At 38.9% G+C, this 12,902-nt stretch overlaps 1 protein-coding gene across 1 annotated transcript in view; it reads left to right on the plus strand.

Annotated features, from left to right (window-relative positions):
- LOC131035663 (THO complex subunit 1) overlaps window positions 1-12,902 on the plus strand; it is a 211,484-nt gene that overhangs the window by 182,986 nt on the left and 15,596 nt on the right. Inside the window, exon 16 of the mRNA XM_057967377.2 lies at window positions 9,969-10,035. Within this exon, the coding sequence (XP_057823360.2) occupies window positions 9,969-10,035 (67 nt within the window). The remainder of the gene's footprint in view (window positions 1-9,968; window positions 10,036-12,902) is intronic.

A 12,902-nucleotide genomic window follows, 5' to 3' on the forward strand; every position in this document is an offset into this window, starting at 1 on the left:
AAAGTTTAGGAAAATTAACTTGTGGCTCCTCGTGAAATTGTTGCCGCTCCATTGAGAAATCTTACTTTTTTGATTTTTTGATTTTTGATTTTTTTTTATTTTCTATTTTTCACTTTTTTTTTTATTTTCTATTTTTCACTTTTTTTTTATTTTCTATTTTTCACTTTTTTTGGATTTTCTGGAATAAGGGAGATCTTGAATATCTCAGATTCAACTTGAACGTTCAATTGGTTCCAGCTTGCTTCCTTGTTTTCGCAAGTCCAACTGACGACCCAACGATCACCTTCCTTTCTGTATCACTTCCGTCGAGTGTTTGAGAAAAGGCTTTCCACTGATCTTCCTTGGATTCAAGAGTTCGTATTCGCTGTCAGGCACTGCTAATTTTGTTGAGTGTGGGAGAAGGGTAACAAGCCTTAAGATGATTTCTTCAAATGCAATGTGACTTGACAAGATCCGACTTTTAAATGCTCAGCCCTCCTTCTAGCGCCAATTCTGTTGATGTGTATTTTGTACACGACCAAACACAGAATAAAATACCTAAAGGTACCTTATCCTCTCTTGAATAAAGCTCCTGAATGCTGAAGATATCGTAGAAGGATCAATCGGAGAAGCTTCAAGGTTCTTGTTATGTAGGATCTCTACTCGTGGATAAGCTCTTTGTGATATGATGTGATTTTGCTGGAATCACAAGGGGACTTACACTTGATGACCTAAATGTCTGATTTACTGGAATTAGATCCTTTCCTCGCCCTCGTCCCTTTTCTTTTTTTTTCAAAATCTAGGCTGGTGAAATCTTGTGATTCCAGCAAATCAGACGTTTAGGTCGTCAAGTGTAAGTCCCCTTGTGATTCCAGCAAAATCACATCATACCACAAAGAGCTTATCCACGAGTAGAGATCCTACATAACAGGAACCTTGAAGCTTCTCCGATTGATCCTTCTGTGATATCTTCAGCATTCGGGAGCTTTATTCAAGAGAGGATAAGGTACCTTAAGGTATTTTATTCTGTGTTTGGTCGTGTACAAAATACACATCAACAGGTAGGTACATCGAAGTTTGTGTCATCTTTGATGAGTAAGGTACATTGAATCTGGACACGCTGAGGTGGACCAATTCGATTGGAGGAGTGATGACTGGGACGCCACCTTGTCTGACACTTGCAACTTGGTTGATGTTCAATTTGATGATGCTGAGAAGCTAACTTTAATTAACTCTTCTGACACTATCTGCTTCTCCAATGGACGCTTGCTTTAACCTCCTTTGTCTTTGATGTGCAGGATGGATGGTGTACCTTTCCTTCAAATGCTGGACTGGAAGAGGTCGTCCTTGATGATGCTGGATTGGAGGAGGTCGTCCCTGTTGATGTTGGACTGGAGGAGGTCGTCCTTGCCCTGGCTTGGTCTTCTTTCACTTGCAAGACAAACCATAAAATGATTAAGGACACATAATATATTTATTCTAACATAGCATTTTATACCTTAAATCATCAACAAAAGATATTAAAATGAAGCTTGCTCAAGATTCTTTCCAGAGATAGGCTTCATAAGAATTTCGCCCTGGACCCTTTGGAAGGGTCAGCAGCGAAATTTGCATTCCTGGCTCAAATTGTTCTCACTTTGCAACCGTACATGCTAAGATACATGCCCAAGGACGCCCTCATTCTCAACCAACACCAATCTTGATGCAAATTTGGGGTGAAAGAGAGGTTTTTAAGAATTTCGCTTTGGACCCTTTGGAAGAGTCAGGAGCGAAATTCACTTTTTAGGACAAAATCTATCATGTTTCCTCTCCAAAATACCTTCCAAGGCGAGCACACACTAGTTTTCCTTCCTCCAGAGCCCAGGGATCCACGCCTTGACCTCTATCATGAGCAATTCGAGTGAAATTGGGAATTTCGCTCTGGACCCTCTGGAAGGGTCAGGAGCCAAATTCACCTTTTAGGTCACAACTCTTCATTTTCTTCACTTCAATTCATCTTGCAGGGCAAAGTAACATCATTTCAACCTCAACTACACCTTAGGACTCCTAGTCTTGACTTGACACAAGGAGGAAATAGGTAGATGAAGAATTTCGCTTTGGACCCTTTGGAAGGGTCAGGAGCGAAATTCACCTTTTAGCTCAAAATTCACACTTTTGAAGGTCAAACATCTTTCCAAGGCATTCCAAATAGCTTTTCTCACCCTAGTCTAGGCCTGACTTAGCACAAAATTTGGAGGATAAGATGGTTTTTAGGATTTTCGCTCTGGACCCTTTGGAAGGGTCAAGAGCGAAAATCACTTTTTAGGCTCAATTCCTTCACATTTGATAATCATTGATAAGTCAAAGTTATTTCTAAGGACCTCTCCCATCAAAACTCACCTTAGTTAGCACTAGGCTTGGCACAAAATTGGGGAAAAAGTTGGTTTTGAGAAAATTCGCTTTGGACCCTTTGGAAGGGTAAGGAGCGAAATTCTCATTTTGAGCTCATTTCTTCATATTTGATGACTCTTGACAATTCAAGGACATGCCTAAGGACACCTCTAATCTTGACCCACACTAGACTTGGCATAAATTTGAGGGCAAAGATAGGTTTTGCACAATTTCGCCCTGGACCCTTTGGAAGGGTCAAGAGCGAATTTCATGATTTGCTTGTTTATCCTCACTCAATTCCATTCTTTTCACTTTGTTTACTTGGACTCTTATCCTTGGATCCCTCTCACATGCTTGCAACATTTCGCTTGACCTCAAAGTGACTAGAAAAGAGAATTTCGCTAGAAATCATGGCCAGGGACAGGACCTATAATGAATTTCGCCCTGGACCCTTTGGAAGGGTCAGGAGCAAAATTCTTCCTCTAGCCCAAAATCATCATTTTTTGAGACAAAAATCCATTCAAGGGCAATCTCAAGGGCTTCTATCATCCTTGTCTAGGCTTGACTTGGCACAAATGTGAAAGGAATAGGTGGATTTAGGATTTTCACTCTGGACCCTTTGGAAGGGTCAGGAGGGAAAATCTCATTCTTGACTTGATCCTTCATCTTTTCACCTCCAATCTTCTCTAGAAGGTAACTAAACATCATTCTCATGCAAGGGTCAAAGTCTTAAGCCCAAGCAAGGTCAAAAAGGTAGGCTTGTAAGGAATTTCGCTCTGGACCCCTTGGAAGGGTCAGGAGTGAAATTCACCTTCTTGGCTAGAATCCTTCATTTTTTCAAAGCTCTCACACATTTCCAAAGTCCAAACATGTCCACTCTTCCCCTCAAGATGCCTTGCAACTCAAAATTTGGTCAAACTAGGGAGGAAATGAGCCTTAGGAGGATTTTCGCTCTGGACCTTTTGGAAGGGTCAGGGGCGAAAATCACCATTTGGGCTTGATTGTTCATTTTTTAAACTTCAATTTTCTCCTAGAGGCAAATATAGATCGTTTTCCATCAAAGGAGCAAGGTTTCAAGCCCAAACAAGGTAGCAAATGAGGTTTGTAAGGAATTTTGCTCTGGACCCTTTGGAAGGGTCAGGAGCGAAATTCTCTTTTGGGCTAAAATCTTGATCTTCCAAATCATCGAACTCCACCTCAAGGCAAAAACATACTAGTTTATCATCCAAAGCGCCTTAGAAACCAACACTTAGTCAAAATTAGAAAGGAAATGAGAGCTACAAAGATTTTCGCTCTGGACCCTTTGGAAGGGTCAGGAGCGAAATTCACCTTTTGGGTTTGATCCTTGACTTTTCCAACTCTCATCCTCTTTGGGAGGCAAACATAGATCCTTCCTCATGCATCTCCACCTAGGTCCCGACTCTTGCTAAAGGAAAAATGAGTGTTTTCAAGAATTTCGCTCTGGACCCTTTGGAAGGGTCAGGAGCGAAATTTACATTCTTGGCTAAAATCTGCACCTCATCCACCTTTACTCACCTCCTAAGGTTAGAACATGTCAAGACACCCCCAAACATGCCTAAGGAACTATGAAATTGGTCTTGACCAGTGATAAATTGAGGTGCACAAGGATTTTCACTCTGGACCCTCTGGAAGGGTCAGGAGCGAAATTCCTAATCTTGGCCAAAATCCTTCACATTTTCACATCCCATCACCTCAAAACTAGAACGTTGGTCCAAACAAGGGAGAAAATGAGGTTTTCAAGAATTTCGCTCTGGACCCTTTGGAAGGGTCAGGAGTGAAATTCCTACTTTAGGCTAATTTCCATCATTTTGTCACCTCAAATCTCCTCTCAAAGACAAGTGTGCATCAAAACCTTCCCATCATGCCCCAGAAGTCAACAAACTTGGTCATGCCAAAGAGCAAAGTGGAGAAAAATGAATTTCGCTCTGGACCCTTTGGAAGGGTCAGGAGGGAAAATCATCCTTGGGCTCAAATCCTGACTTCATTTTCACTTTTCCTCATTCAAACAAGCGTTTTTACCTTCATTCAAGCCTAGGAATGCATTAGTTCTAGGTTTTGGTCAAAGTAGAATGTCTTATGGAGAATTTCGCTCTGGACCCTTTGGAAGGGTCAGGAGCGAAATTTGCTTTGGACCCTTTGGAAGGGTCAGGGGTGAAATTTGACATTTTGGTCTCTCCGTCAGGATCATTTTATGGAATATAACATTTAAGTATAAGAAAGATTCTTATACTTTAAGTTATATTCCATATATACTGTCAGGATGTTTGAGAGTGGTTTCGGACCTCCACGAGTTATATTGCAAAATCTAGTTTTTGGAGGATTCTTCAGTTTTCCAGACTTAGTCAAATTTCAGGATTTGGACATTCCAGACTTAGCCAAATTTCAGGGCATTTGAAGATCAGGATGACATTCCAGACTTCATCACTCACCAACTTGACCTAGCTTGGACCTTCAAGAATGATACTCACTCACCAAGCAAGACACAATTAGCAACAAGATCAAAACTAGGCCCTAAGGAAGACTTCCAAAGAAACCCTAATTCTGGGGCCCCAAAGACTCAACCTAGCTCAAGTAGAGCGTGCTATCCAGGTGATCCCCCTGGCGGCACTCGAAAAGCAAAGGCTAATAGACAAAACTCTAAAACCTAGAAAGCAAAACCCCACAAAGCGAAAAAAGAAGGGGTCCCCATTTGCAATGGGGCGATGTGTGAATACGTCACAACAGTATCCTTTCGACAGAATGATCTTGTTGGAAGAGGTGAGACAGCTTCTAGAGTTTGATTCCATTCAGAGAAAGAAGCATAGGACAGGCATGACGTTCCCTATTTCAGTTGGGAAGATGTTGGAGGTTTGCCAGTCTGCCTTGGCCGCCAACACTGCGAGTGAGGAGCTTGCATTCTATCGATTTGCAACCTTCAAGAAAAGAGAAAGATTTGATCCAGATAAGAAAGTTGGAAGGATCAGGGGAGAGAAGTTCATTCACAAAACGAACATAGAAGATTATTGGGCCAACCTGATGGAAGAGCAGGCAGTGAAGAGACGAATGTGGTCCAAAATGTCAGTAGATTTCATGAGGAAGTGTGAACTTTTCCTCATTCCTGATTAGGTGTTAGATGACAGGGATCATACGCATCCATAGTATGAAAATGAAATGAAGAAGGCGATCTTATTGCCTAATTGGTCAGAATCAGAAGAGATAGATTTGAAGATATTGATGAGAGAGGTCTTGAGTTTCTCCTGTACATGGGTGGATATTTAGATGAATAAGTTAGTTGACATGGGTGTTTCCTTCACTTATGAAAAGATGAAGCCGAAAGAATCTACTTCCGAAGATGATCAGAGGACTATCAGTGATGTCAGGATTCATGCAGATGAAGAGAGTCAAGCTCCTAAGAGAAGGAAAAACATGCCAGGAGGAGTCAAGGCCAGAGGGAAGAAGATTGAGGAGGTCAAGAAGAAGAAGCAAAAGACTATCATTCCTTCACCCCCTCTTAGTGTCTCATCAATTAAGGAAGTTAAAATAACATAACATAATAAGGAGACCCAACAATGTTCCAACACAGTGATACTACGAGAGAATATTCAGGATTTACATGCCACAACGACATTTGCTCCACCAAATGAGAATGATGATTAGTCAGGATCCCCCACTGTCCTTTTGGAAGTAAATTTGGGAAATGAGATATATGATTTGACCAGGAGTAATCATGATGATGATGATGATGTTATCTTGACATTGAGAGGGCTTGATCGAGATATGTGTCTCGATGATGGTATGGAGATGGCCGCTATTCCTGATTGGCTGATGAAAAGTATGGAAAAGAGTAAGAAGATGATAGAGGTATAGCCTATTGATAACATTGATGACTACCTAGCTAGGAGCTGTAAGGAGAAAGAACCCAAGAGAGTTGAGATTTTGTTGCACATAGCTAGAGATGAGACAGGAACGTGGATTGCGCAGGTGGCTGTTCCTATTGGAGGTGTGACGGCGGACATTGCTACTCCTATGGATTTCCAGATTACTTTAGTTGCCCTTGGCCGTACTACAAGAGAGCAAGAGTTTCAAGAGGTTGGTGATAACCTTAGGGCGATCAACGCAAGGTTAGATAGAGAAATTGAAGAGAAGTACAGAGAAGAGAATATCAGACTTAGAGAGTATATTGCAGGGATAAGGCATGAGAATCCCACCCTTATTTCCCCTATTGCAGTTTATCATGGACTACTTTCACACTATGAGGCAGCGAGAGATACACTCTCGGAGGTGGAGAAGTGGATTGAAACTGTAAGAAAACAGGTAGATGATTTCCTTACTCAGTTTGTCTAGGCATATGATAGGACAACATGGCTCATGTTTAGAATCCACTATTTGGAGGGAGTTTGGGAAGAATTCCGGCCTATTCAGGAGAAGACTATTCCTCGCCTTAGAGCTTTGAAGAAGATTTCTAAGTCCACATTGATTAGTGAGAGCATTGTGCACAATGGCGACAGGTATGATTTCCATGGCTAGTATTGTGCATTGGCCGTGAAGAAGTCAACTTATGAGAACGCCTAGTTGAGTTGTACAAAGATGGAAAGATTGATTCAGGATATTTAGATGAAGATCCTTGTCTCAATTTAGGAATTATTGGGTGTTGATGTTAGTGATGTTAGTGATGCTAGTGGTTTACACTTAGCCGAATTAAGAGACAAGATGAAACTTATGTATTTTTGTCAGTTGGACTCTTTGAAGAAGAGTCAGATGGATGATTTGGTCTCTTTGTTGATTCATGTTCATAGTTCGCAGAAGCTCATGCTAGATTGGGAGAACACTTTGGATGCTTGCTCGGATTCATTGGATGTGGTTGATTTGCAGCAAGATACCTTACCTAACATTTCCATGGAGGAGTTAGATTCTGTATTGGCTAGATTCTTGGAGTATGCTAGGAGAGAGAGCGATGAAGGGAGGAATCTTCTAGAAGATTCCCTATTTAATGACTAGGTATCTTTTTATTGGGCCATATGTTGGTGGCACCATCTTTGATGTAAACCCTAATTAGGGCAATTCTAGGGTTTTGTTGGCATGATCTTGGCCCTTGATTTAGTTTTAATCTTGGCCATCCATTTGGTATGAGACTCTATATATACCTCCTTGTCTCTCATTTGTAAGAGTTTTTTTGTAGAATTGTTGGCATATGCTGTAGCTATTTGAATCTAAATCAATGTTCAATTGTTGGTGATTTTGCTCTTCAAATGTTGTCTTTGCATTCATGGTTCTCAATTTCTCCAAGTTATATTAGAATTTGTTTTCATGTTTATTAGATTGAGTGAAAGATTTGTTGAATATAGTTGTGTGGAATCCTTAATCCATACCACTAGCCTCTTGCCGTTGGTAAGTGCGCCTTGTGTGGTCGACTAGAAATTTGAGTAAGCTTAACTTCAACTATTACGCGTCCCTTGACAAACATCAACTTGGATGGTGTCAACATTTGATGGTAATAGTCTGAAAATCCTTGAGTATACCTTAGACGATTGCACTAAGCTTGTGTCGATACCTGTTTGTGAGACCTTGGCTAGTTTGATTCCACTAAATTCGTTCATCATTTCCTACATTCCTAGGTTTAGAATAGATTTCCTGAACCCTATTCCTTTTGCCCATTTTTTAGTAAGAATTAAGTCCAGAACTACATTGCTAAATCCTAAGTTGTCAGCACACCTATTCCGCATATTTCATGATTGAAGAAGATAATCCTAACATTTGTGTAAGTCCTCAAGTGAACACAACAATTCACATCGACCATTGAGTTACCCACTTGTCAAGACCTGACATGTAGAAACCTTGGAATCATTTTAGTTGATCTTACCCTTAGCATCTGAGGTGATTTTGTTCAAGAGAGGGTAAATTACTTTGGTATTTTATTCTAAAATGTAATGTGAATAAAACACACATCAACACATCATAGGCTAGTTGGTTGGAAGTTGTATAAGATGGATGTGAAGAAGGCCTTATATGAGGATTTGGATAGGGAGGTTTACATGGTGCAGTTTGAAAGATTTTAGGTGCTTGGTAGTGATCTTTTTGTTTGCATCCTTCTTGTTCTTTGATGGGATTAAGAGCTTGGTACAAGAAAATTGATCAGCATCTTTGGAAATTTGGATTCAAGAAGAAATCCTTCTAATGTGATTCTTTATCTTAAAAGTGATGGCAATGACATTGTTTTTCTTATTGTTTATGTTGATGCTGTTCCCATCATAGGTGGTGGTGCTATTGTATTGTAATGAGTAAAACATGACTTATGGTTTGCTTTAACATTACTAATCTAGGCCTCTTACAATATTGAGTAGCTGTAGAATTTTGGCAACATGACCATCTCATTTTCATGATTTTGGTCAAGCATGCTTCAAATATTTTGCAAAGGTTCCACATTACAGATTGCAAGCAAACAGCCTAATTGGTAGATGTTATTATTAGCTAGAGTGATTTCTCTATAACATGTAACCCCCATGCTAATTATGATATTTTAGGTTTCTCACTCCTGATCTTATAGATCTAGGTAGTAATTTGCTTGCTTCTTTTAATAATATCGTGTTTCTATGCATTGTTTTTTGATTAGTTTTATCTGCCAGAAATTTTTTTAGATTGCTGCCGCACCAATTGAAGTTTAGAGTAGTATTATCATAGTTTGATCTCCTTGTTTTCTTTCTCTTGTTCATGATATCACTACAGCATGATGCACTTTATTATGCAGCACTGGTTTTCCAGTCTCACTGGCTGTTATGCTATGTACCTTTTTTGAAATTAAATCTAAATATTTCTAACTATTCTAAATAATGATTTGTATCAAGCATAATTACAAAGTCAAACCATTTCTCATGACTTCTTTCAAGAACTGATTTATTATCTAGTCTAATCTGATCCAAATTACAATTTATCTTGTTTGGCTTTGAGGTTGAGATTTTCTTGGTTTCATCGTATAAACACGCTCATGTTATGAGACAGTTTCATCAAATTCTTAATGCAAAATAACTAAGATTGTCTTACATATATTTGAAACCTTAAGCTCTACCGTTGGGCTTCAACATTGATAAATATATTTTTTCCTAGTTATCATACCATCTAGGCTATATTACTCATGTCAGTATTATTCGGTTTGATGTTTGATAATCATGGCATGGGGCCAGTTTCATCAAACACTTAATGCAAAGTAATTAAGATTGTTATACATACAGTTGAACCCTTTCTCTCTATGTGTATGTGATAAGAAGGGAACACTATTTATATTGTAGTGTTAGTTGGTTTGATGTTTGATAACGAGCTCTAATAAACTTTCCAGTCCTATTGACCACTATTGGTTTTTGTCATTTGTAATATGTGTGCTTCACTTTTTTGTAACAAGTGATTAGGTGTTTTTCTTACCTACAGTTTGTTATTGGTTAGCCAGTTGTTTATAAAAGGAAGCTTCTGTTAATTTGTTTGATTTTATTATCACATATTAATGTCTTTGATTTTACTATCACTTATTCTTTAATTTGTTATAACTTGGTTTGAATTTATTGAAGCACATTATCGTTTGCAAATTGCTCAGTTAATTGGATAAGGCTTAAATGTTTGCTTTTTAACAGAAGGCCACGTTGGAGACTAGGAAATAAGGAACTTTCACAGCTTTGGAAATGGGCAGAGCAGAATCCGGTTCGTTATGATTTACTTGCAAGTTTATTTTAAACTTTAAATGTATGTTTTTTGTTATTTACTTCTCTTATCATGTTTGGGACATAACATTTTATGTTGTTGATTATGTTTTTCCTTGGCTACTGGATATTTTGATTTTCGATGGCTACTGTGGTAGAAATGAATTTTTATGGTTTAATAGTAAACAGATAAACAAGGGGGATTGTATGACTGCTATACCACTCCAAAAGTTAGTGCCCAACAAGGTTGACTGTTTGCTTAATCAAGGCAAAGGTTTAAAAGGTATACTGTCACCCCGGATGATAAAGTTGATGGTCTTCAAATAGAGAAATTATAAATTTCATCAGCACTGAAACCCCTAATTTTGTTTCCTTTACCTTTTTTTTGTTAGAAGTAAATATGTTACATATGATATATACAATTTGACAAATTTCCTATTACTGATCATATGTGTTGGATTGGGATGTATACAAAAAGCTTTGATATGTTGAAGAGGAGCATATGAGCAAATACCAAGGTTACTAGGAGACGGGGGTACTTGGAGTCTTCGGAGACGGGTACTGGTACCGGCATGAAAATTTTTCAAAAAGGGAGATGGGGGTACCTTGAGACGACAATTTTTTTTAATAGAATTTTATAATTTTCAGAAAATATCAGCGGCAAAGTTTAACAAATCAATATCAACTTTCAAGTTTAAATACACAAATGTCAAATGTCATTGTGTCAAAGAGTTCAAAACTCTCAGTACATATCTGATATTTCATATTAGGTTATTATTACATATTGAATTCCAAAAATGTTTACAGTTTGATGCTGATACACAAACGAAAAACAAAAATCAGAAATCTATCATCTACTTTGCTATGTTTAGATCATCCATATCAAGGTCCTCAACTAGAATGGTCTCTAGATACTCATCACTCTTTTAACTTAGGTTCCTCTAATGGTAGGAGAACTGGGGGCAATTTTATTAAGGCCATTCGGTTCAACCACTTCATCCCCCATGGCTTCAACTCCTCCATTAGGTGCAATTTGGTCCCATTTTGTTAAAGGACCCTCCATGTACCTAGGATCAACACAAGAGAGAAGATGAAGTGAGCTATGAATGTAGACCAAGTCCTGTGCTTTCTTTGACCCTAATCGGTTCCTCTTTTGTGAATGAATAAAACCATAAGTACTCCAATTCCTCTCACGAGATGAAGAGCTAGCTGCTTGTTAGAGCAATCTGATTGCAATTCAGGTGCTTCACCTCCATGGTTCCACCACCACTCTAAAGGATCTTTCTTTGCCCGTGTGATGTTCCTTGCATAATGTATTTTATTGTAAAAATAAGTTTGAATATAAATAGCTTGAAATAATGTATAGGGCCATTTTAAGTTACAACATTGTGTCTACTAGGCCATGGTCATGTCTATCCATCTTGGCGCCTAACTTAACTTATCCCAGCCATGAATTAACCCACGCCAACTCAGCTTGCTTGCACGTATGTTGGTGTTTGGATTAGAGGATAAGCCATCGATCCAATGGAAGATTGAAAGCCAAAAAAAAAAAAAACTGTTTTTTGAGGTCGATGTCATGTCTATCCATCTTGTTGCCAAGTTATCCCAGCCAAGACCTAACCCACACCAACTCAGCTTGCTTGCATATTAAGATATGTTGGTGTTTTGGATTAGAGGATAAGCATCGACCCAATGAAAGCATGGAAGCCAAAAAAAAAAACTGCTTTTTGGAGGTCGATGAGATTGAAAGATAAACTCATCAAAGGAAAGAGGAGATTCATTCTATTCATCAATTTTGTTATGAAATTTGCTCTGTAAGAAGGTTTCGATATCAGCTTTTCATAGGATGCAACCCCTGTTGAATGCTTTTTCCTGGACGAAACCCCAGGACAGTTCTAGCAAAGTTGCCAAACCTGCAAACTATGTATAGCATTGCATGCTGCAACTACAGTACAAATTTCAGAGAAATCAAGGACCTAGAATCAGGATTATCATGCCAAGATTGGAAGGGAGACAAGATACAGTTCAAGCGCAATACTCAAATCAGAATCGCAAATCATTCAGCAATTAGAGGAAAACATAGCAGGAGGACTGGGAACGCCTAAATGGCAGTCTGAAATTTACAGCAGGTTCAGTTTGATAACAGCACTTCATAGAACTCGACCCTAGTATGTAAAAATTATGTTATCTCTTAGCAAAGCTCAGAAGTGTTAATTTTTTTTGAAAGACATTTGGTTTCAGCAATTAGAGGAAAACATAGCAGGAGGACTGGGAAGGCCTAAATGGCAGTCTGAAATTTACAGCAGGTTCATTTTGATAACAGCACTTCATAGAACTCGACCCTAGTATGTAAAAATTATGTTATCTCTTAGCGAAGCTCAGAAGTGTTAATTTTTTTTGAAAGACATTTGGTTTCTATGTAGCTTGTATTTTACAATTGCATGCATAATTCGAATTGTGACAAATCCATACTTTCTATCAATGTCAGTAGTTAGAATATTTCAGTGGTATCAGAGCTGGTGATCTTGCCAGCCTGTTGAGGTTTCAATATTGCATGTCAGTTTGGTTGATACCCAAAAGGTTGCATGTTATCTACAATTAGTTGCATGCCAGTTGAATTGACTCTATGCATTCCAGAGAGGTAGGACCACACTGATACTTCACCAGGAGTAGATCAGGACAACAACCTGTAGCGTCAGTCGAACAGGAACCCTTGTTCGAACCAGACAACATGGCAGAGCAACAGGAATGAGGTGGTAAGGACAAGCAAGTCTTCAAGATATTATGGCTCAAATGGCTCAGCAGCAACAACAAATGATGTAGACTTTCATGCGGACACAACAACAGCTTGTTAATGTCATTGGAAAC

The sequence above is a fragment of the Cryptomeria japonica genome, chromosome 6 (assembly GCF_030272615.1).
Source record: "Cryptomeria japonica chromosome 6, Sugi_1.0, whole genome shotgun sequence".
Classification (NCBI taxonomy): domain Eukaryota; kingdom Viridiplantae; phylum Streptophyta; class Pinopsida; order Cupressales; family Cupressaceae; genus Cryptomeria; species Cryptomeria japonica.